Here is a 24,067-nt window from a genome sequence, read left to right on the forward strand (position 1 = left end):
TTTTTCTCAATAAATACTGCTACCTGAGTTCTCTCAGGGTTGGCATTTTCTCAGAGACAGTTCCCTGTGTCTCATTTCAATGTCAAACCACCATAAATGGTGACCCGACGTGATAGCTTGAAGCTATACGTTTCCGCATCCTATACTCATCGTCAGCGGACGTCGACTGGGCCCTCATCTTCTTCGCTGGACGAAGATAGATTCTTTTCGTGAGTATGGGGGAGATCTCTCGAAGGCTCAGAAAGAGCACATCAGGGAATTGAGAGGGATCATTGGGAATAGTTTTGGGTTTGGAATTGGCAGTAGGGGTTGTGCTGTAGGAAAGAAAGAAATTGAGGACTTACTACAGTATGTTTGGAAAAATATTAAGTCATATCCGGAGGGAGGTAGTATTAAAGTAGAGTCCTGGAAAAGATAGGGAAATTTTTGCACGAGGAACCTCGTGCCCCTTCTTCAATTTTGTTAACCTGGAGGTGATTATGGATGCGTTAGCTACTTATGAACAACCGCTCCTAGCACCCCCGAAGAAGGTTTGCCGCTTTACCATGCGGTGCGTTTGTTGCCGCCGACGGCACCTCCAGATAAATCTGGGGGACTGTCCGGCGCTAGAAATACTTTGTCAGAGGATAAGAGTTTACCTTTAAGGGTTCAGGTGGATGCTGTTACTGCAGCTATTCAAGAAGCAAAGAATAGAGGGAATTATCAGGAGATGATTTGGTGGAGTTTGGAGTAGAAGTTCAACTTAATCCAGTAGAAATTGTCATGGATGCTGCATTAAATCCGCGGCGGGAGTGGAAGCCTTTACAGCTCAGAATTTTGAGGGAAGTTAAGCAAGCAGCAAAAGAATATGGTGTTAGAACGCCATATACTCAGGCATTGTTAGAAGCAGTTGGTTATGGAAATAAAATGATTCCGGCTGACTGGAAAGCTCTGTTGAATATGATTTTAACTCCAGCTCAATATTTGGTGTTAGATCAGAAATGGAGACAGCTGGCAGTCCAGAGGGGAACAACAAATGTTACCCCAGATCAGCTTTACGGAGCTGGTAATTTTACAACAGTGGAACAACAGAGAGATGGTATGCCTGAGGAAGGGTTCATTCTTCTCCCACAAATAATTTTTCAAGCCATAGGGTCTCTCCCTGACGGCGAAGGTGGTGAAAAGACCTTTACTAACATCAAACAAGGGAACAATGAACCCTATGAAAATTTCATTAGCAGACTGAAATTGGCTATAGAAAGACAAATTGATAATCAATTCGCCCAGAAAGAGTTGCTTTTTAAGTTAGCAGTAGAACAAGCTAACACAGATTGCAAAAAGATTTTAAATCCACTTATAGCAAGTGGAGAGCGAGAAATCGCGGATTTGATTAATGCATGTAGAAAGGTTGGGAGTCAGTCTTTTAACATGGAGACTTTAGCTCTGGCTTTACAAACAGGACATGCTCAAAAGGGGAATTGTTTCAATTGTGGGAAGCCTGGACATTTTAAAGCGCAATGTCGGGCTCCTGGAGGAGATCAAAGTCAGCAGAATAAGAGATCAATGGGACAGGGTGTTCGTCCTAAATCAGTGTGCCCAAAATGTAAGAAAGGATACCATTGGGCATATCAGATGCTCCTACAGTTTTTACTGATGGAGGGAAAGTTTTTGGTGCTTGTGTTTGGAAAGATAAATCTGGAATTTGGCATACAAAAGTGACTTCAGAGCAGAAGTCTGCCCAGCAGGCAGAACTTGCTGCTGTAGTTTTGGCTTTTCAAAATTTTCACAATCAGGATTTTAATTTAATAGTGGATTCATTGTATGTGTATAATTTGTTACCCTTTGTAGCAGGTTCTTATTTGTCTCCTGGAATATCACCTGATATTTTAAGATTGCTTTTGCTGTTACAAGGATGTTTGGAGCAGCGTGTGAATGTGTGTTTTGTTGCTCACATTCGTAGTCATAGTAATTTGCCTGGAATTTTATCACAAGGTAATGCCAAAGCTGACAGTGCTGTAACTTCAGTCCTCACTGTCCAGCCATGGGACAGTCATAGTTATTTTCATCAAAACGCTAAAGCATTGGCACAGCAATTCAAACTTACTACTGCAGAAGCTGCTGCCATAATTCAACAATGTCCAACTTGTTCAAAGCAGGGCACGAATATCCCTATGGGAGTTAACCCCAGAGGGTTGAAACCTTCAATGATTTGGCAAATGGATGTTACTCAATATCCATCATTTGCGCCCTGGAAATATATACATGTGACTGTGGATACTTATTCAGGATTTTTAATGGCTACCCCTCAAAGAGGTGAGATGGTTAAACATGTCATCAATCATTGCATTAAGACTTTTTCAGTTGCTGGTACACCTAAAACTTTAAAAACTGATAATGGTGCGGCTTATCGGAGCACTGGTTTTGATCAGTTTTGCAAACAATGGTCCGTGGAACATAAATTTGGGATTCCATACAATTCTACTGGGCAGGCTATTGTAGAACGTCATAATTCCATGCTCAAGACCATGTTGACTAAATTAAATAAAAAAGGAGAGAAGCTCCTGGGGCTTCCGGCGATTCAAGATCAATTAAATCTAGCTTTATATACTTTAAATTTTTTAAATTTGTCTGGTAACCCCCCTGCGAGCGCGGCCAGCAGGCATTTTTCTTCTCCTTCTACAGATGCGGTGAGACCTCGGGTGTTGGTGCGGTTCCTTCCAGATCCAGCATGGGTTCCTGCTGAGCTGATAACGTGGGGACGTGGTTATGCAGCAGTTGAACATCTTGGTCAAATTCGTTGGGTTCCTGGTCGGTGCGTTCGGCCTGATCATTCGCAGGCACCTGTGAAGGAAGTTTCGGAACAGCAGGATGGCGCATCTGTGGTTCCTGATCCTGCTGATTCTGCCTAATCTGTCCTGGGCTGCTCGGGTGCGGAGAGAGCAGCGACAGTATGTTCAGCGTGCCGGAGATTTGGGCGATGATTTGTGGACAGATAATAATTACATTAAAGATTTGCGCTCAACTGCCAAAAACTTGAACATCACCAATTGTTGGTTGTGTATGCACCTTCCTGGGAGAGTGGGAGAAGGACTAACATTGCATGGAGTGCCTTTTGAGGAAAAAGATTTAATAAAGAATGCAACCTGGAGAAAACAGTTGTCTTGTGCTACAACAGAGCAATTCCAGATCCTAGCCATGGGAGGTAATCTATGGACACAAATTTCTCGAGGTCTTATCCCGCCTTTGGGAATTGCTATGAACTATAGGGATATTCATATTTTAAATAATTTTACTGTTGCTATGTTTAATGATACTATAAAGAATATTAAGATGATTAATGTAGAAATGTCTGAAATTCGTACAGTTACTTTGCAAAATCGATATGCTTTAGATATTATGTTAGCTGCCCAAGGAGGAGTTTGTGCTTTAATTCATTCGCATTGTTGTGTTTTTATACATAATTATGAGCCAAACATTACAAAGACTGTTCAGGACATGGAAGATCGTATTGCTCAGCATCAATCTGGAGCTGATGGGTTTAATGCATCATTCTGGGACAGTCTGTGGTCCTGGCTTCCTGATGGATCATGGTTTCGCTCCTTATTGCAAGGGGTTGTTATTATTATTGCTATATGTATCTTATTATGTTGTTTTATTCAATGTATTCCTAATCTATTACAAATGTGTACCTCAGTCTTCCGGCGTGTGGGATCAGGTCATGAGGGAACTGTGTACTATGCCACTAAAACACCCCCTATCTTTGAATAAATAAAAAAGGAGGGAATGTGGTAATATATTTTATTAATCATTTTATCATTTTCTGTAAGGCCTTTGTATAACTAGCAGTAAGTCTAGGAGATGTGGGCATTCTTGGTGGGGGTAGGAGTATCTTTGCTCAGAGTGCCTCATTCTGTTTTGATTCTGCCAGTTTAGAAGGAATAGGAAAATGGGTGAAAGTTCAAGGTACAAGGTACACAGTTGTGCTTTCTCATGGGACTTTCCAAACTTTCCCATGAGACTTTCCGTGGCTGTATGATCTCATCCTAGCAAGGTAACATCTGGGACTTTCCAAGATTGTGTGTTCTCATGCTGGTGAAGTAATCTCCTGTTGAGGTCATTGTTTTCTGAATATGCATACTGTATATTTTGCTTGTGTTTTTTCTCAATAAATACTGCTACCTGAGTTCTCTCAGGGTTGGCATTTTTCTCAGAGACAGTTCCCTGTGTCTCATTTCAATGTCAAACCACCATACCAGGCGCCCACATTATATTGATGTATTGATTTATAAAATTTATATGGCCGCCCACTCACTTTCAGTGACCCTAGGCAGCTTACAATCAATAAAAATATGCAAATATGCAAAGAATAAACATAATACCCCCCCCGGCCACGCACACACACACACACACACACACACACACACACACCTTTGAAATAGGGTTCAAAGGAATTCTTTGGGATAAGATTGAAAAATACTAGGAGTGTATTCCACCCATGCACAAGAATCTGAACAGATAAGAGTCGTTGCAGAATAACCAAGTTGGAAGGGACCTTGGAGGTCTTCCAGTCCAACCCCCTGCTGAAGCAGGTTATCCTATGTCATTTCAGGCAAGTGGCAAACAAGTATCTTCTTTTTTAAATAAAAGTTTATTTTAATTGTTTTTATTATTATTAAAGAGAGAGAGAAAGAGGGAGGGAGAGAGAGAGAGAGAACATCACCGCCAGCCCTCCGAGGTTAGATTGGATCTCTCTCTCTCTCTCTCTCTCTCACACACACACACACACACACACACACACACGTCCCTCTTACCCCTCCAAGGCAGCCACATTCCTAACCTGCTTTTCAGCTCTGTCTCTGTCTCTGTCTCTCTCTCTCTCTCTCTCTCTCTCTCTCTCTCTCACACACACACACACACACAGAAGTCCCTCATACCCCCCCCACACCTCCTCCAATGCAGCCACATTCCTAACCTGCTTTTCAGCTCCGTTCTCAGGGAGAGAGGGAGAGGGTGTGTGTGTGTGTGTGTGTGTGTGTGTGTGAGAGAGAGAGAGAGAGAGAGAGAGAGAGAGAGACTTTTGGCTTCATGCAAGGAAAACAGCAGAAGCAGCAGAAGTCTTTCTTTCTCTCCCCCAAACTCTGCCAGAAATGAGTCTTTGCCAGTGCAGCCTCTTGGAGCAGGATGCCTTGCAGGGTCCCAAACACTCATTTCTGGTGGAGTTTGGGGAAGAGAAAGAAAGACTTTTGCTGCTTTCCTTGCGTGCAGCCAAAAGTAGAAGAAGAAATAAGTGGAAAGAAGCAGCCCGGTGGCCAGGCCAGGTGCATGGGGTGAGTGGGGCAAGTTCCCCCCCTCTGCCCTTTCCCCCCCTCCCCTCACTATCTCACGTTGTTCGCAAAGCAAGCAACGCAAGCCTTGTGTTCCCACAGGCCATGTGGGCGGCGCAGCCTTGTGTTTCCGCCCAGCCTGGATTAATTGCTTTGGGGGTGACATTTCTCTGCGGACCATCAAAATTTTCTCGCGGACTACCAGTGGTCCTCAGCCCAGCTGTTGGCGACCACTGCTTTGGAGAATATGTTGAACCTCTCTTCTTTGTGGCAGCCCCTTAGATTTTGGAAGACTGCTGTCAAGTCATCCCTGACAAAGTCAACAGACTTCAAGGGGGGGTCTGGATTTAGGTTTCTTACAGGAATATATAGATTCCAAACTCATGATGTGTTTGATCGGACTCAGCCTGGTCATCTCCTATTTGGGAGCTCCAGTCTTGGCTGCTTGAATTGCCAAGACACAACCCAGAGACTTTTGGCACTCAAAAAAAGGTGCACTGACCCAGACCGAATCTCCTCTTCCATAGACTCACCAATCCGGTGTTGTCCGTCCACTGGAAATCCTGTTCCACGATGCGATCGTTGAGGCCGATCCAAGTGTTCTCGTGGCCAAAACCTGAGGGGGAGAAGAACTTGGGAGTAAGAAAAATGCATGTCTCAGAAGCTTGAGTTCTTCCTGGATTGTTGATTTCCTTCATTGATCAGCAGCTGTCTATAGGCCGCTCCAATATTCCAAATGGGGTGTGGTGGATTGGATGGGATTTTGAAAGGAAATGGCCTTGTGAGATGGTGTGCATGTGTTTGTGTGTCTGTGTGTGTGTGTGTGTCCTTGTGTGTACAACCTGCACAATTGCAAGGACTGCATATCAGGATTGCTAAAACAAAACAAGTAGTAGATGGCAGCAAATAGATACAGAACCTCCTAACTCTTTGCTGCCATCTGGAGGTGATTGGCATCACTACTCAGTAAAGGTAAAGGTTCCCCTCACACATACGTGCTAGTTGTTTCCGGCTCTAGGGGGCGCTACTCATCTCCATTACAAAGCCGAAGACCCAGCGCTGTCCGAAGACATCTCCGTGGTCATGTGGCCAGCATGACTAAATGCCGAAGGCGCATGGAACACTGTTCCCTTCCCACCAAAGTGGTCCCTATTTTTCTACTTGCATTTTTAACATGCTTTCGAACTGCTAGGTTGGCAGAAGCTGGGACAAGTAACGGGAGCTCACTCTGTTACGTGGTGCTAGGGATTCGAACCGCCGAAATGCCGACCTTTTTGATCGACAAGCTCAGCATCTTAGCCACTGAGCCACCATATCCCTCACTACTCAGTACTGCTCTGCAAAAACTTCCCTCCCTCCCCTCTAAGGTGTGGTTGTAGCATGTGGGAAAGACCCTGGGACACAGGGCGGAGAGACCACTTCCAAAGGAAGAATAAGACAAATTATTTTTTGGGGGTGCATTTTTTTCTATTCCTCTAAAATGAGGGTCCTTTCTTTCTGTTTGTTGGCGAAATGCAGGGGTGGGATTCTACCAGTTCACACCTATTTACTAGAACCGGATGTTAACATTCTAAGCAGTTCGGAGAACCGGTTGTTAGAAGAAATTACTGGCCTAATCCTGTAAGGAAGGCAGGAAGGAAACATTCTGGTGTTGCTTACAGAAACTGCCTCTCCGTTAACCCTGATTACATTCTTGGCAGGACTAGACTTCCTGTCTCAGGAACGTCTCTGGAATTTTTTTTTCCTCCTTTGTTGGTACTTTGCTTGTGTGGAGTGACCATTCAAAGTTACAATGGCACTAAAAAAAGTGACTTATGACCGTTTTTCACACTTATGACTGTTGCAGCATCCCCACAGTCATGAGAGGCCAGGCGAGGAGATGCGTGTCTTGATGTGAGTGATATTGAGTTGGCCACGCCCACCAACTGAGCCACGCCCACAGAAACGGTTGTTAAAAAAAATTGAATCCCACCCCTGGCGAAATGGGATGATCAATCCACACATTGCTTCCCAGTGTTCAATTCACATGAAACTGCAGCTAGCCGTAAACTAGTAAACTTGCTCAGAGGGGGCATCCTCTCTCTTTCTGTGGCTCCTTTCTTCCCTTCTTCTCCCACAGTTCCAACCAGGCGTGGGCTGCTGGGGGTTCACAGGGGTTTGGAAGGGCCCCTAGTTGTGCAGTTCGGCGAACCGCCAAATCCCACTCCTGGCTGGCTCCACCCTATCCACCCCACCCCTCCCAGGAGTCCCCCACATGGCCCGTTTTGGATGCAGGGTGCGTGTGGAGGCTCGGGGAGGGCAAAAAACAGGCCTTCCGGAAGTTTGGGAAGGCCGGAAACGGGCCTGTTTCTGGCTTCCAGAAAGCCTCTGGAGCCCGGAGAGACTGTTTTTGCCCACCCGGAGCCTTGAGGGAAGGCTCCGGAGCCCGGGGAGGGCAAAAACGCACCCACCCACCCTCTGTGGTGCAGGAGGCCGACTAGGCCACGCCCCACTATGGCCACGCCCACCCAGCAACCGGGCAGAGAGCCCTTTGCTAACGTTTTTGAAGCCCACCCTTGGTTCCTACTTACTGCTAATGAAATTATGTTCTTCCCAGGAATGAATGCTGGTGAGGTGTCCTGACCGACGTCGGCAATCCCTCTCCGCGTCTTCCCAGGCGCGCCGATGGGCAAAGTAGCGGTAGCAGTGACCCTGGAACTTACGCCACGTGTGATCGCAGCCTTCTGTGTCTGGAGGGAGGAAAAAGCATCTAATGGGGCACAACGAAAAGGTCAGCTTTATCTTCTTTTTAATGAGCGTGCCAATTTGCAACTGACAGACGGAAGAGCTGTTGGAAGATATTATCACGCCGGGAAGCAGCCTGATCACTTACGGCATTTTATGGTAAGTGAAACCGGAGTAGGATGAAAAGAACTAATGACTCTCACCCTGCGTGAGTGCTAGAGAGGTCACAGGTAGTCCTTAACTTATAACCATCCGTTTAGTGATCCTTCGAAATTACAACAGCACTGAAAGAAGGGTCTTGTTATGACCGGTTTTTGCACTGACGTCCGTTGCAATATTGCTAAGGTCATGTGATCAAATTTTGGGCACTTGGTTATACGCATATATCTATGATGATCGCAGTATCCCAGGGCCATGTGATCACTACTTGCGACCTTTCTCATCGGCTTCCGACAAGCAAAGTCAATGGGGGATAGCTGGATTTATTTAATGTCCGCAGGATTCACTTAATAACTGAAGTGGTTCGCTTAACAACTGTGGCATAAAAAGTCATAAAATCAACAACAACTGACTTAACTAATCCCCTTGCTTAGCAATGAAAATTTTGTTGCCAGTTGTGCTCATGACTCATGGACTACAAAAAGATCTTACAAAAAGAGCCAGTTTGGTGAAGTGGTTAAGATACTAAGCTAGAAATTAGGTGATTCTGATTTCTAGTCCTGCCTTGGGAAGGGGATTGAGCCAGTCCCTCTTTCTCAGCCCTCGGAAGGAGGCAATGGACGGTTCCTCTCCCCTTCACTCTAGTCCGTCCATTTCTATATGGGGTTGGATTTGTGGGATTGCCTGTCTCTGGTCATCATTTCCCAATCTACATGGTCTTCCAAGCCAGCCATGTAACAGTAGACTTCTCCATCGATATCGTTGTCAGGGTTCCGGCAATTACCCTAATTAAATCATGAGCCTCGAGCCAAGTTTCAAAAGAATTCAAAAGATTTATTAGGAACAACATGTCTGCATTAACCTAAATGAAGCCAACTCTGGCATAAGTAATTTACAGTCACCTATGACCCTGTTTCCCCCCTCCCCCCTGGGCATATCATAAATCAGATTATCCAATGAAGCACATTCACGGTCTGGGTGTCATCAATCACGTTCTCCAATGAAGGATTTTCTCGGGCAGAAGATCCGGTAGCCTAGCTACGATCTTTGTAAGATAAGTGCGGAATGTACTTCTGGTTTTAAACTGCCCTACTGCTCTTTTAGATCCCCCCGTTTATGGCAACTCAAAAACAGGCATAGGAATGTTTTACGAGTTGGCAATCGTCAGACAGGACTTAGGACGCCTGCTGTTCTTGACAGTATCCAACCTGAGGAATACTTTCCTCCAATTTGTGCTGACGGAGGAGTCCATATAGAGAATAGGGTTTAACGCTTTTGGTAAATGAGGGCTATATCTAAGAATAGTACATAAAATCATACATTGCAATGTCCTACCTGTCAATGAATACTTCAGCTTCAACCACAACAATACAAGAGCAAACAATAGGTACAAACTCAAGGTAAACCGCACCAAACTTAATTACAGGAAATACGACTTCAGCAACCGAGTGGTCAATGTCTGGAATACTCTACCTGACTCTGTGGTTTCTTCCCCAAACCCCAAAAACTTTAACCTTAGACTGTCTACTATTGACCTCACCCCCTTCCTAAGAGGTCTGTAGGGGGCGTGCATAAGCGCACCAACGTGCCTACCATCCCTGTCCTATTGTTTCTTTTTATTTTTCTTATATGTATCCATTTCATGTATTCATAACTATGTTTATACTTATACTTATTATCTTATAATCGTTGACTAAATAAATAAATAAATAAATAAATACCTGTAAATCACTTCCTAGGTTTCTCAGTTAGTTCACTGGGTTCCCCAGGAAAGATGTAATTGTTAAGAATCAAAAAACAACTTGATGGCACATAATAACAACAACATATTGAGAAGGCACCAGGTTGGGGGTGATTGCTCTAGAACAGGGGTCTCAAACACAATTTACCTGGGGGCCGCTGGAGGCAGAGTCTGGGTGAGGCTGGGCCGTACATAGAAGTGTTTAGCCAGCTAGCGACGCATGGAGAACGCACTAATATTATACTTTCATATCACGGTGGGGGCCACAGGATATCGTCCAGCGGGCTGCAATCAGCCCGTGAGGCCGCGAGAATGAGACCTCTGCTCTAGAACAAGAGAGTCCAAAAGTTGGCAACTTTAAGACACGTGGACTTCAACTCCCAGAATTCCCCAGTCTGCCATGCTGGCTGGGGAATTCTGGGAGGTGAAGTCCACAAGTCTTAAACATTGCCAGTGCTGGCTGGCTGCCCATGCTGGTTGAAGTGCATAGGTTGCCAAGGTTGGGCACCTCTGCTCTAGAAGATCATTGTACTCTAAGAACCACTCAGAAAGCCCATTCTGGGTATCAAAGAAAGAAAGACCCAGTCCATACAGGTGGTATATCCATGAGTGTGTGTGTATGTGTGTTTGTGTAAGCAATATCTATATAGCAGACACCACCCTGAAAATGAACTCCTGCCCCTATGTGGCTCATCCACAACACACGCACAAAAGAGGCAGGGTTTTGATCACATAGTCTAGGCCAGGAGTCTCCAACCTTGGCAACTTTAAGACATGTGGACTTCAACTCCCAGAATTCCTCAGCCCGCAAAGCTGGAAATTGAAATCCACAGCAAAGCTGGCTGAGGAATTCTGGGAATTGAAGTCCACAAGTCTTAAAGTTGCCAAGCTTGGAGACCCCTGATCTAGGCTGCCATGTTAATTTTTTTGACCCACCTATCTAGCATCTGAGGCTTGAGATAGGGCCAGGGGTGGGATTCAAATTTTTTAACAACCGGTTCTGTGGGTATGGTTTAGTTGGTGGGTGTGGCTTGGTGGTCATGTGACTGGGTGGATGTGGCTTGGTGGTCATGTGACTGGCTGGGCGTGGCCAACTCAATATCACTCACATCGAGGCACACATCTCCTCGCCTGGCCTCTCATGACTGGGGATGCTGCAACAGTGGTAAGTGTGAAAAATGGTCATAAGTCACTTTTTTTAGTGCCATTGTAACTTTGAATGGTCACTCCACACAAGCAAAGTACCAGCAAAGGAGGGGGGAAAAACTCCAGAGACGTTCCTGAGACAGGCAGTCTAGTCCTGCCAAGAATGTAATAAGGGTTAACGGGGAGGCAGTTTTGTAAGCAACACCAGAATGTTTCCTTCCTGCCTTACTTACAGGATTAGGCCAGTAATTTCTTCTAACAACCGGTTCTCCCAACTGCTTAGAATGTTAACAACCGGTTCAAGCGAATAGGTGCGAACTGGTAGAATCCCACCCCTGGGTAGGGCCCTCAAGAGAACAGTGAGCTGCCTGTAATCTTTGCCTTTTATTTCATTCAGGTGGATAGATGAAACTTTGCTATTGTGTTATTAGCAGCCTCCAAAGGCCACTTGGGAGGGAAGGAAATAGGCTGTCAAGGGCCACATTGGATTAATGGCCTTCTTTCTCTCCGGCTGCTGAGCTGGTAATTTCCCACACAAAGGGAATTTTTCAGCTGGCAAGCAGAGCAGAAAAGAAATGGAGGCTCCCATCCTTCACTCTCACCTTCTCTCTGAGTCTGGAAGGAGTGTATGTGTGTGCCAGGCACAGTTGTGTTCTCTCTCAAAATCCCTGTGGTAGAATGAGGAAGCTCACGTTGGTGAAAATGCATGCCATTCCAGACTCTCAGAGTGACCACACACTGCCAAATTTTAGTCGTTTTGGATTCTGCAAACCATGATGCATTTGTTATCAACGCTTGGCTTTAGCCAGCATGTAGAATAAGAGTTTGGTTCAATTTAGTTTTAAAATTTTTAATCTATGTAGTTTTAATGTTTCAATATGTTAATTATTCTTTTAGGCCTTTTAAACTAATTTTTAACAGGGTTTAATCACCCTTGCTTCTTTTTTTTAATTTTAATTTTAATTTTTATATGCCGTTTTTAGAGATTAACATGGAGGAGCAGCAACAGTAAATAAATAAATACCTTATGCTACCAGGCTTGAAATTTTGGACCTGGACAACCTAGAACTACGCTGCCTACGGTCTGATCTAAGCTGAGTACACAAAATTGTCTGCTACAACGTCCTACCTGCCAACGACTTCTTCAGCTTCAACCACAATAATACACGGACAAACAACCGATACAAACTCAAAGTAAACCGCTCCAAAGTCGAGTGCAGAAAATACGACTTGAGCAACAGAGTGGTCAGTGCCTGGAACTCGCTACCTGACTCTGTGGTTACATCCTCAAACAAACCCCCAAAACTTTAACCTTAAACTGTCTAGCGTGGACCTCACTCCATTCCTAAGAGGTCAGTAAGGGGACGTGCATAAGCGCACCAGCGTGCCTACTGTCCAGTGGTGGGATTCAAATATTTTTACTACTGGTTCTGTGGGCGTGGCGAGGAAGGATGCTGTAAAATCTCCACTCAGAGGTGGTATTTGCCGGTTCTCCGAACTACTCAAAATTTCCACTACCAGTTCTCCAGAACTGGTAAGAACCTGCTGAATACCACCTCTGCTACTGTCCCTGTCCTACTGTTCCCATTTATTCGTACTCATTTATTATGCATATACTTATACCTGTTTATACTTGTTAGGTATAACATTGATACCAAATATGGTTTGGGTGAATAAATATATAAAACTTAGATATCATGGTTTAAGTGCTTATCACTTTAAGCACAATGCAGCAGGCAATTAGCCGATTAAGGGTGCGGCTAGAAATTACAATATAAGGAAGCATTAGAAGCTGGAAAGTTAACTGTCTGTTACTGACTGTAACTGAGTGCTTGCTGTAACTGTGTGCTGCTGCGACTAACTGTGATTACTGACTGTGAGTGCCTGTGACTGAACTGTTATTGTTTGCTACTGTTTACTGAATATCCAGCGTTTGTTTCTCTGGAGAGTGAAACCGGAGGAGGAGAAGATATCTTTATCGGCTGATAAAGATATTGCAAGGACTCTTAACTTGGACTATACTAGTGAGTCTTACTGGATGGAAATACTGTGAATGACTTAATGGACTGAATGACAATGCTTAAACTCTAACTGGATTAAAAACTATTTAAACTACAAACAGTGTTTGTGTTCAGTGTGTGTATACTCTGGGGCCCTTCCGCTCTCCTTTGGTTGCCTGGCTTGACTACTGCTGCAATACTTTTCTAGGGGTTAATCCTCAAACCCTAACATTGGTTATGGGCCCAGCAGCATAGTCTAACTAACCAGGATATAGCAGAGAGAGTTGGTGTGAGTTGCACATTACTGTAAAAACAAACTGTTTTAATTAGTTTAAAATAGTCAAAATATCTGAAGAGTAATGGCACAAGTAAATTTGTCACAACTGTCCATGATATCCAGGCTGGATGGAACAAACTATGTTTCATGGTCAATGAAATGTAGTTTACTTCTACGCAAAGAAGGTTTGTGGGACATTATAGCAAACCCACCAGATGTGAGTAGATGGGATCCTGCTGATGATGATGATAAAGAAAAGTTACAAGACTTTAAACTGAAGAATGAGCAGGCTTTATGCATCATAGGACTGACTCTCTGTGATCAGCAGCTTGTCCATATTCGTGGAGAAGAAAATGCTGCAAACTGCTGGGAGAACCTCAGGAAGATTTATGTTCGGGACAGTGTAGGAGCACATATAAATCTTACACGGAAGCTTTTTCGAACGCATCTTCAGAGGAATGGAGATATGTTAGTTCATTTAAACTGTATGAAGAGCATTTTTCAAAATTTGCAAGAAAAAGAGCTTATATTTAATGAACTGCAACAAGTCTACATAATATTATCTTCATTAGATCAAAGCTATGATGACTATGTGACTTCGTTGGAAGTATTGCCAAAAGAAAGTCTCTCATTAACCGAGATTACAGGCAGGCTACTAGAAGAAGCCAGAAGAAGGCGTGAGCGTGACGAGCTGAGAGAAGATAAGAAAGAAGAGAAATTATCTTCAAAGCTTGAAAGAAACCAGCAAAGCAAAGTAAAGCACCTGGAAGAAGAGAATTTATCTTCGACAGCATACACAATTAAAAAGTGTTTTAATTGTGGAGACAGAGGACATTTGGCAAGGTTCTGCAAAAAGAGAAAAAGCCAGAATGTAAAAAAGCCAAAGAAAGCATTTGAACTAGCCACGTTTGGCAACTCTGATGTGAAGAATAATTTATGGGTGGTTGACAGTGGCGCATCCCACTGCATCACAAGAGATAAGACAAAATTTATAAAAATGTCTAAAAGTTCTCAACATATATCACTTGCAAATGGCTGGAACCTGAAAGCGAAAGGTCAAGGTTTTGCACGTTGTCCGTACATAAACCAGGATATAAAAATGCTGTATGTACCGCAACTAAAGTTTAATTTGCTTTCAGTAAGGGTATTAGATAAATTAGGTTATGTAATTACTTTTAAGGATAATAATTGCATAATTGAAAAAGATAACAAAAGGGTAACTGCAGCTTTAAATGGAACATTATATGTATTAGATAATAGTAAGAAAGGGAGGCTCAAACTGTATTTAATAATATAAAGCCTCATGAAGAATGTATCCATTTATTGCATAGGCGTTTGGGGCATGTAAATTTTAAAATGCTAAAACGTACAGTTGAGTTATCTGAAGGAATAAGGTTAAAATCTTGTGATAAATATTTACGTTGTAATGTTTGCTGTGAAGATAAGAGCAAGGTATTGCCTGCAAATAGGCTAAATGGTTTCAAAACAAAAGAACCTTTAGAAGTAGTATTTGCAGACATAATAGGTCCAAAGAAACCCAGTATGGGGGTGCTAGATATATACTGAGCATTATGGACCATTATTCTAGATATGGGTTTTGCTATTTAATGAAAAGCAAAACTGAAACATATCAACATTTTTTCAATTGGCTTAGGTTTGCTGAAAGAAAGTCTAAACGACAACTGATAACCCTGGTGACAGATAATGGTACGGAATTTATTAATAACAAATTCCAGAACAGACTTAAGATAGCTGGAATAGAGCATAAGAAGTCTGCTCCATACAGGCCAGAACATAACGCTTTTATTGAAAGAAGAGGCCAAACACTACAGGCAATGGTTAGAACAATGTTAAATGATTCTGGGTTACCTGATTCTTTGTGGGGAGGCTACAATGTGTGCTAATAACATATTGAACAACGTTGTTAATACAACAACAGGTGAAATTCCATTTACCAGATGGCATGGCAGGAAACCTGATCTAAGTTACCTGCACACATTTGGTGCACCAGCATGGGTACATATTCCTGCACAACTCAGAAAAAAAGGGCAACATAGAGCTAAAAGATTTTTCTTCGTTGGTTATCAGGCAAACCATAGGGCATATAGATTTTGGGAGAAAGGCACATCTAAAGTGTTATGTAGTGCTAGTGCCCAATTTCTAGAACATGAAGGATGGGAGAAATTAGAACAGGATGCCAATAAAGATGTAGTTATTGAATCCTATAGAAATCCCATTAGTTATCCCTGTAACTTTAAAAATAAAGTAAAGAGACAAATACAGGATGAAATAGTGCCCATAAAGGAAGAAACAGATTCAATAGCTGAACAGGATGAGGAAGATGAACAGGTAGTAGTTCAACAAAGTCCTCCTGTAAGCCCTGTAATTCCCAGAAGAACTACACGTATATCTAGACCGCCTGATAGGTACCAGGCTAACACAGTGTGTCAGATTAATGAAGTTCCTAATTCTGTTGAAGAAATTAAAAAGTATCCTAATAAGGAAAAAGAAAGATGGTATGCAGCAATGAATAAGGAACTGAATTCATTAAGAGATATGAAGGTGTATGAAAATGCCAAATTACCTGTAGGAAAGAAATCCATTGGCTGCAAATGGATATTTAAGGTAAAAATAGATAAAGATGGTAATTTAATCCATAAGGCAAGGTTAGTAGCCCAAGGTTTTAGGCAGAATGCTAATGACTATGATGAGGTGTTTGCACCTAGTCTTAAGGCAGCAACCTTGAGAGCAGCTTTAGTGTGGGCAGCTAGTAAAAACTATATAGTTAACCATTTAGATGTGGAAACTGCTTACTTGCACGCCCCATTAAAACATATTATTTATATGAAAAAACCTGTTGGTATTAAAAGTGAAAATAAGGATAATAATGATTGTTGGTTGTTAAAGAAAAGCCTCTATGGTCTAAAACAATCAGGCTATGAATGGAACCAGTATATTGTAAAGGAACTAGACAATATAGGATTTAAAGCTGGTTTAGCCGATCCATGTCTGTTTAAGAGGAGACAAATGGGAAAGTATCATTATTATTACTATTCACAGATGATATTGCTTTGATAACTGAAACTAATGATGAAGCAAATAAAATAATAGCATCATTAGGAAAGAGAATAAAGATCAAGCAATTAGGGGAGATAAAGAAGTATCTCGGTTTGAATATAAAGAAAACACGGAAAGGTTATAAGATATCTCAGGAAGATAAGATAAGCAAATTGCTAAAAGATTACAAGATGGAGCTTTGTAAGCCAGCTAAGACTCCAATGAGTCAGGAGTTTAGCAACACTGATGAACAAAGCCCTGAGTTTGATAAGGTGATTTATCAATCTTTAATTGGTAGTTTGAGTTATATTAGTAATTGGTCTAGACCAGATATATCGTACTGCGTGAATCAGTTGGCTAGATTCAATTCTGCACCATGTGAAAGACACTGGATTGCAGCTAAGAGGATATTAAGATATCTTAAAAAGACAATGAATTATTCATTGTATTTAGAACCAAAGGGTGATTTAATTCTAAGTGCATATGCAGATGCTAGCTTTGCATCAGAAAGAGACACTAGAAAGTCGACTTCAGGTACAGCCATAATGCTGGGTAAGACATTAATAGGCTGGAAGTCAATAAGACAACAGCATATAAGTTTGTCTACTATGGAGGCAGAATTCTCCTGTTTATCATTGTTATGTACAGAATTAATAATGTATAAACAAATGTTAATTGATATAGGTATAACTGTAGATTATCCTATAATTATTCATGAAGATAATCAGGCAGCAATTCAAATGGCCACAAATATTGGAGTAAAAACAAGGAGCAAGCATACAGATCTAAGATACCTAAACGTGAGACAATCTGTAAGAAGTAAGATGATTCAGCTAGAGTACTGTATGTCGGAGGACAATTTAGCTGATAATTTTACTAAAGCCCAAGGTGCCAGTAAGCACCAGGAGAGTTGTGAAAAATATGGGATAAGATTGTAAAGGTATTATATATTTATTTCACCCAAAAGGGGAGTATGTTAGGTATAACATTGATACCAAATATGGTTTGGGTGAATAAATATATAAAACTTAGATATCATGGTTTAAGTGCTTATCACTTTAAGCACAATGCAGCAGGCAATTAGCCGATTAAGGGTGCGGCTAGAAATTACAATATAAGGAAGCATTAGAAGCTGGAAAGTTAACTGTCTGTTACTGACTGTAACTGAGTGCTTGCTGTAACTGTGTGCTGCTGCGACTAACTGTGATTACTGACTGTGAGTGCCTGTGACTGAACTGTTATTGTTTGCTACTGTTTACTGAATATCCAGCGTTTGTTTCTCTGGAGAGTGAAACCGGAGGAGGAGAAGATATCTTTATCGGCTGATAAAGATATTGCAAGGACTCTTAACTTGGACTATACTAGTGAGTCTTACTGGATGGAAATACTGTGAATGACTTAATGGACTGAATGACAATGCTTAAACTCTAACTGGATTAAAAACTATTTAAACTACAAACAGTGTTTGTGTTCAGTGTGTGTATACTCTGGGGCCCTTCCGCTCTCCTTTGGTTGCCTGGCTTGACTACTGCTGCAATACTTTTCTAGGGGTTAATCCTCAAACCCTAACAATACTTATATGTTTATATGTTATGTTCATACTTATACTTGTTTTCTCATACATGCTTGACAAACAAACAAACTAAATAAATAAACAAAACAGCAGGAATGTTTTCCTTCTGTGGTCTTATCAATGAACCAGCACTGATAAGATTGCTTGGATCTTTCCTTTTTTTTTTTTACTATCTAATTTTACTGTTTCAGTATAAGTATTTTTTAATAGACCTGTGATAGTCAGGCAACAAATTGAACTCAGAGACACCATGGCTGCGACAACGGCAAGACAACTCAAGCTGAAAGACCTCAGCAACATAGTTATCAATGCCTGGAATGCACTACCTGACTCAGTGGTTTCTTCCCCAAACCAGAGGTGGTATTGAAGCAGGTTCTGACCAGTTCTGAAGAACCGGTAGAGGAAATTTTGAGTAGTTCAGAGAACCGGCAAATCCCACCTCTGACTGGCCCTGCCCCCATCTCTTCTCTGCCTCCCATTGAGTACCAGCTAATCGACTGGGTCTTCTTTGGTTGCCCTGCACAGGAGAACAGAACTGGAAAGCAGGTTAGTTGGGTGGGGAAGGGGAGTGGAAATGGAGATTTTTTTGCAGTATTCTTCCCCTGCCACGCCCACCAAGCCACGCCCACCAAGCAAAGCCATGTCCACCAAGCCACGCCCACAGGACCAGTTGTAAAAAAATTTGAATCCCACTACTGCCCCAAACTCCAAAAACTTTAACCTTAGACTGTCTACTGTTGACCCCACCCGATTCCTAAGAGATCTGTAGGGGGCGGGCATAAGTGCACCAACGTGCCTACCGTCCCTGTCCTAATGTCCTCTTTTATTTGTACCCATTTCATGTAATCAATAATCATGTCCTAATTATACCTGTTACCTAATGCATGCTTGACAAATAAAATAAATAAATAAAAGACTTTCTTCAGATGACACTGCAAGTAAGATTCCTTTTCTCCTTTCTTCCCCCCTCCCTCCCTCCCTCCAAACAAACTTAGCTCTTTACAGAAATGGGAAGAAGGTGATTGCTTCTCTGTGGATGGAGGAGGGAGTTCCAGCTATAGTAGGAACTGGGGGGGACGGACACAAAAAACAAGAACAAGAATAATAGTAGGAGCAATTTTAAAGGAGGCTTGGATTTGGTTGCCAAGAATTGCTTACTCCAAAGCCATGTGTTTTTTTCCTTTTTATAAAAAGAGGATTTGTTCTGACCCAAACCTGGTTCCAAGGAAGCAAACACGAGATAAAAGTAACAGCACAACCTTTTCATGTTTCTTTACGAATCCCATTCCTTCACAGGTAAAAGGCTGCTTCAAACCAATTAGCTCCGATAAGAAAGAGCCTTGCCAAGGTTTTGCAAGGCTGCCAAGAACACCAGATAAAGTTACTAAGCAATAATGCAAACACAAAGAGTCTCCAACACCAACTCAGATATTCCTAACGTCCACCAGGCTCAAGTGTAGAACTTCTTTGCCTCCTGCAAAGAACTGCGGTTTCTCAGCTGGCTTTTATCTCCTCTGGGAGGGGCCGTTACCTTGCAGCCTTTCTCCCGAGTCGCCCGTGCTGCTGCAGCTGCTCTTTCCTTCGGGCAGCCCTGCGTGCATGCGCGCTGGGCACAGGCTCCTCGGGGGCCTCTTCATCACTGCTGCTAGCCTCTACAATCTCCAAAGGCAGCACTCCACTCCCTGATGGTCCTGGCCCCATCCCTGTATCACAGGCAGGCCCCTCATCTGAGTCCTCGCTCTCCGAGACCTCAGCCATCCGCATCTGCTGCTGGCAAACCACAACAGGATTCTGGATTCAATGGGCAGCTTCTGTCAGGGGAAATTGATGCAATATTCCCCTTTCAAACGATGCTTGACGTCTATTTGGGTTCATACAGCTGACTTAACCACATTGGTTCAAGATGTATTGGCTGCCTTTGCGCAAAGAACAAAGTTTGGCTGATAGTCAATAGGGTGCCGTGTGATGTGCCCACTTGATTAAGATTCAGTGAACACAGAAGGTGGACTAATTAACTGACCAAGATAATAGTGTGGGGTGGACTCAGCCATTTAGCAGCCTTGCCAAACCTATTAAATGCAGAGTGCAGTTAAGGAAACAAGATTCACCCAGACCTTCTTGAGTGAATTTTAATGCTAAGAATGAAGGGTTAGAGTACAGAATCTGGAGAACTGTGATAGGAAATCTCTCCTGTCCTCTAATAGTGAGATCACTTAGTTTAGTTTATTGTCATTGCACCTCATACAATGAAATCAAACACCATCTTCAGTGCACATCATGACCATGAAAATAAACACAAGCACACATCCTTCACACTCCACACATTGAATTGAAAATCCCAACACCACACCAACACTGCACTCTGCAATAGAATTCAACAGAGCTACTGCCCTGGGGTAGTTTTTCAGCCTGTTTGTCCTTGTTTTTATTATCCTGTACCATCTGCCAGATGGTAATAGTTCAAAAAAAAAAGGGGGGGGGGGTTCCCAGGATGAGATGGATCTTTGAGAATGTTTTGAGCTTTCTGAAGGCAGCTGGAGCTATAAAGCTCTTCCAAAGAGGGGAGAGGGCAACCCATGATCCTCTGGGCAATGACATTAACCCTCTGGAGTGCTTTCCTATCAGCCACTGTGCAATTGGCAAACCATACAGAGGTGCAATAAGTTAAGATACTCTCTGTGGTGCAGCGATAGAAGGTCACCAGCAGTTTTTCATTCAGTTGTTGTTTTCTGAGAAGTCTCAGGCGGTATAATCTCTGCTGGGCCCTTTTGACCAGGGCTGCAATGTGAGCACCCCAGGTCAGGTCCTCTTTTGGGGTAACACCCAGAACTTAAAACTTGTTCCACTTGTTCCACTCGGTCTCCATTGATAAGCAAGGGTTGGATGTCTGATCTGTTCCTTCTATATAAGCTACTTGGTCTTAATTGGTGTTGAAGACCAAGTTATTGTCTCCAATAAGGTGGAGCTTTCAAAACTTTTCAATCTTTTTTCCTCTGGGAGGATTGATCGATGGACTAAAAAGTGATTTACAGTCAGTCCTCAATTTGCAACCACAGTGGGGACCACGATCTATACAGGTTGTTGACTTACAACAGTTCACTTAGTGACCGTTTGAAGTCATGATGGCACTGAACAAAATGACTCATGACTGTTTTTCACACGTATGAATATGGCAGCATCCCCATGGACATGTGATTTAACTTCAAATGCTTGACAACTGACTCACATTTATGATGGTTGCTGTGTCCCAGGGTCATGTGATCATCTGTTGCGACCTTCTGACCAGCAAATATCAATGGGGAATCCAGATTCACTTAACAACTGTGTTACTAATATCACAACTGCAGTGGTTCACTTAACAAATGTGGCAAAAAAAAATTGTAAAATGGAGCAAAACTCACTTAACAAATTTCTCACTTAGCAACATAAATTTTGCACTCAGTTATGGTCATAAGTTAAGGACTATCTGTATTGCTAAGCAACAGTGAGTAATGCCCGATTTTATGATCTATCCCGCCGTGGCTGTTAAGTGCAGTTGTTAAGTGAATCAAGTGGATGTTAAGCAAAGCCAGCTTCTATTGACTTTCTTTGTCAAAATCCAGCAGGGAAGGTGGCAATTGGAGTTCACTCGACCACAGGATGCTACAACCGTCATAAACACATGCCGGTTGCCAAGCAACTGAATCTATTCATACAAAACAAGGATGCTGCAGCGGTTGCAATTTTGAGGACTTTTTCAGTGCTCTTGTCACTTTGAATGATTGCTAAACAAATGATTGCAACTTGAAGACTCTCTCTCTCTCTCTCTGTATGTTTATATACGCATATATACATATACACATACAACTGACACATCTAAATACAAGGTACTGTCCTTGCCCGCCTTCTCTGAGCTTGAAAAACAAAATAGGATGCCATTTGACTAATGATGGGATGGGAGACCACCAAGAGATCCTCTTGTCTCGACTCCTGACGAATGTATCTTTTCTTTTACATATACTGAGAGTATTTACACCAAGACAAATTCCCTGTGTGTCCAATCACACTCAGCCAATAAAGTATTCTATTCTATTCTATTCTATTCTATTCTATTCTATTCTATTCTATTCTATTCTATTCTATTCTATTCTATTCTATTCTATTCTATTCTATTCTATTCTCTGTGGACTAGACTGCGAAGTTAAAAAAAAAAAGCCATCCAGTTAGATGGTGGCCACCACTTCCTTTACTATTACATCTAGGAGCCTCTGTGGCGCATGGTTAGAGTGCAGTACTGCAAGCTACTTCTGCAGCCAGCTGCCTACAATTTGGCAGTTTAAATCCTACCAGGCTCAAGTTTGACTCAGCCTTCTATCCTTCCGAGGTAGGTAAAGTGAGGACTCAATTTGTTGGGAGCAATTATGAGAGAGGGTTGTAAAGCACTATAAAGTGGTATATAAGTCTAAGTGCTATTGCTATTACTATCTCCACGGAGGCAAACAGGATGGTTCTCCTCTTTACTTCAATGGCCATGAGTATCTACAAGTTTGGGGAATGTGACAACCTGCGTGTCCTTGCATGAACAGCACAAATTCTGCACTTCTGTTATGTCACCTCACGCCGCAGTCAACTCATTAAACAACTGTGTGATTTGCACCATTAGGTCATGACAGAGGTGGTATTCAGCAGGTTCTGACCAGTTCTGGAGAACCGACAGCGGAAATTTTGAGTAGTTTGGAGAACTGGCAAATACCCCCTCTGACTGGCCCCACCCCCATCTATTCTCCGCCTCCCGAGTCCCTGCTGATTGGCTGGGTCTTCTTTGGTTGCCCTGCACAGGAGAACGGAGCTGGAAAGCAGGTTAGTGGGGTGGGGAGGGAATGGAGATTTTACAGTATCCTTCCCCTGCCATGCCCACCAAGCCACACTCACCAAACCACGCCAAGCCCACCAAGCCATGCCCACAGAACCAGTAGTAAAAAATTTTGAATACCACCACTGGGTCACGACATGCATGACATCATTTTGCCATGGCTGTGGTTTTCGGCCAGACACCCCTAGAAAAGCTAAACATGCTCTGGGATGCTTTATTCTTCTTCTGCATGGTTTTTGTAAAAAAAATTGTAGAGGGTCCTTCTCACCTCGGTTGCATAAGCTCCCTCCGTAGCTGGGCAAGCACAGGCAGACAAAGGCGTTGATCTCGTCAATGCAGGTCCCGCCATTTTGACAAGGGTTGGATAAGCAGTCATCAATATCTGTGGAGAGAAGAGCGTGTATGAAGGCGGGGACTCCATCCCATTATGGCAGCTACTGCTGGATGGAAACTGAACAGGGAGAGATTCAACCTGGAAATAAGGAGACATTTTCTGACAGTGAGAACAATCAACCAATGGAACAGAAGTTGCCCTCGGAAGTTGTGGGAGCTTCATCACTGGAGGCTTTCAAGAAGAGATTGGACTCCCATCTGTCAGAAATGGTGTAGGGTCTCCCGCTTGGGTGGGGGGTTGGCCTAGATGACCTACAAGGTCCCTTCTAACTCTGTTTTATCTGTTATCTGCTGCATGGAATTCACAAGTCCCTCTTCCAATTGTCCAGGTTCTGTTTACCAGGAAACCCGATAGATTTTTTAAATATATTTTATTTTATTGTAATATCCTGCCTTTACAGGTAGTCCTCGACTTACAACAGTTCACTTAGTGACCATCCAAAGTTATCATGGCACTGAAAAAAAGTGACACTGGGACTGATCGTGATCGGTCCATGTGATGTGACGATGGGGGAAAAGGGCATGGATCGTAGTTTGGAACATTGTGGGAAGTCCGGGAAACGTTTAGTTTCGAGATTCCACAGATGTGCCAGGTGTTATTCTAATAAAAGTACTTTTGAGATTATGCTGGTCTCGGAGTTACTGATTGGAATGGGGGTTTGCTGGAATGCTGACAGACCACCTGTACACCACTTCACAGTGCGTTTACATCCCTCTCTAAGCGGTTTACAGAGACAGCCTATTGCCCCCAACAATCTGGGTCCTCATTTTACCCACCTGTATCCGTGTGGGAATTAATTCCCGTAAACTTTTCCAGCGGAAGCTGTCCATTCCCTCCCCTC

General features: G+C 42.9%; 1 protein-coding gene across 1 annotated transcript in view; it reads right to left on the minus strand.

Annotated features, from left to right (window-relative positions):
- Positions 1-24,067, minus strand: part of NCAN (neurocan) — a 162,895-nt gene that overhangs the window by 11,606 nt on the left and 127,222 nt on the right. Inside the window, exons 10-12 of the mRNA XM_087952674.1 lie at positions 23,101-23,214; positions 7,874-8,032; positions 5,837-5,919 (exon numbers count right to left, since the gene is read on the minus strand). Of these exons, the coding sequence (XP_087808800.1) occupies positions 5,837-5,919; positions 7,874-8,032; positions 23,101-23,214 (356 nt within the window). The remainder of the gene's footprint in view (positions 1-5,836; positions 5,920-7,873; positions 8,033-23,100; positions 23,215-24,067) is intronic.

Source organism: Notechis scutatus, chromosome 1 (genome assembly GCF_049901735.1).
Source record: "Notechis scutatus isolate UNSWTSFEM ecotype Mainland chromosome 1, rNotScu1.2, whole genome shotgun sequence".
NCBI classification, from domain to species: domain Eukaryota; kingdom Metazoa; phylum Chordata; class Lepidosauria; order Squamata; family Elapidae; genus Notechis; species Notechis scutatus.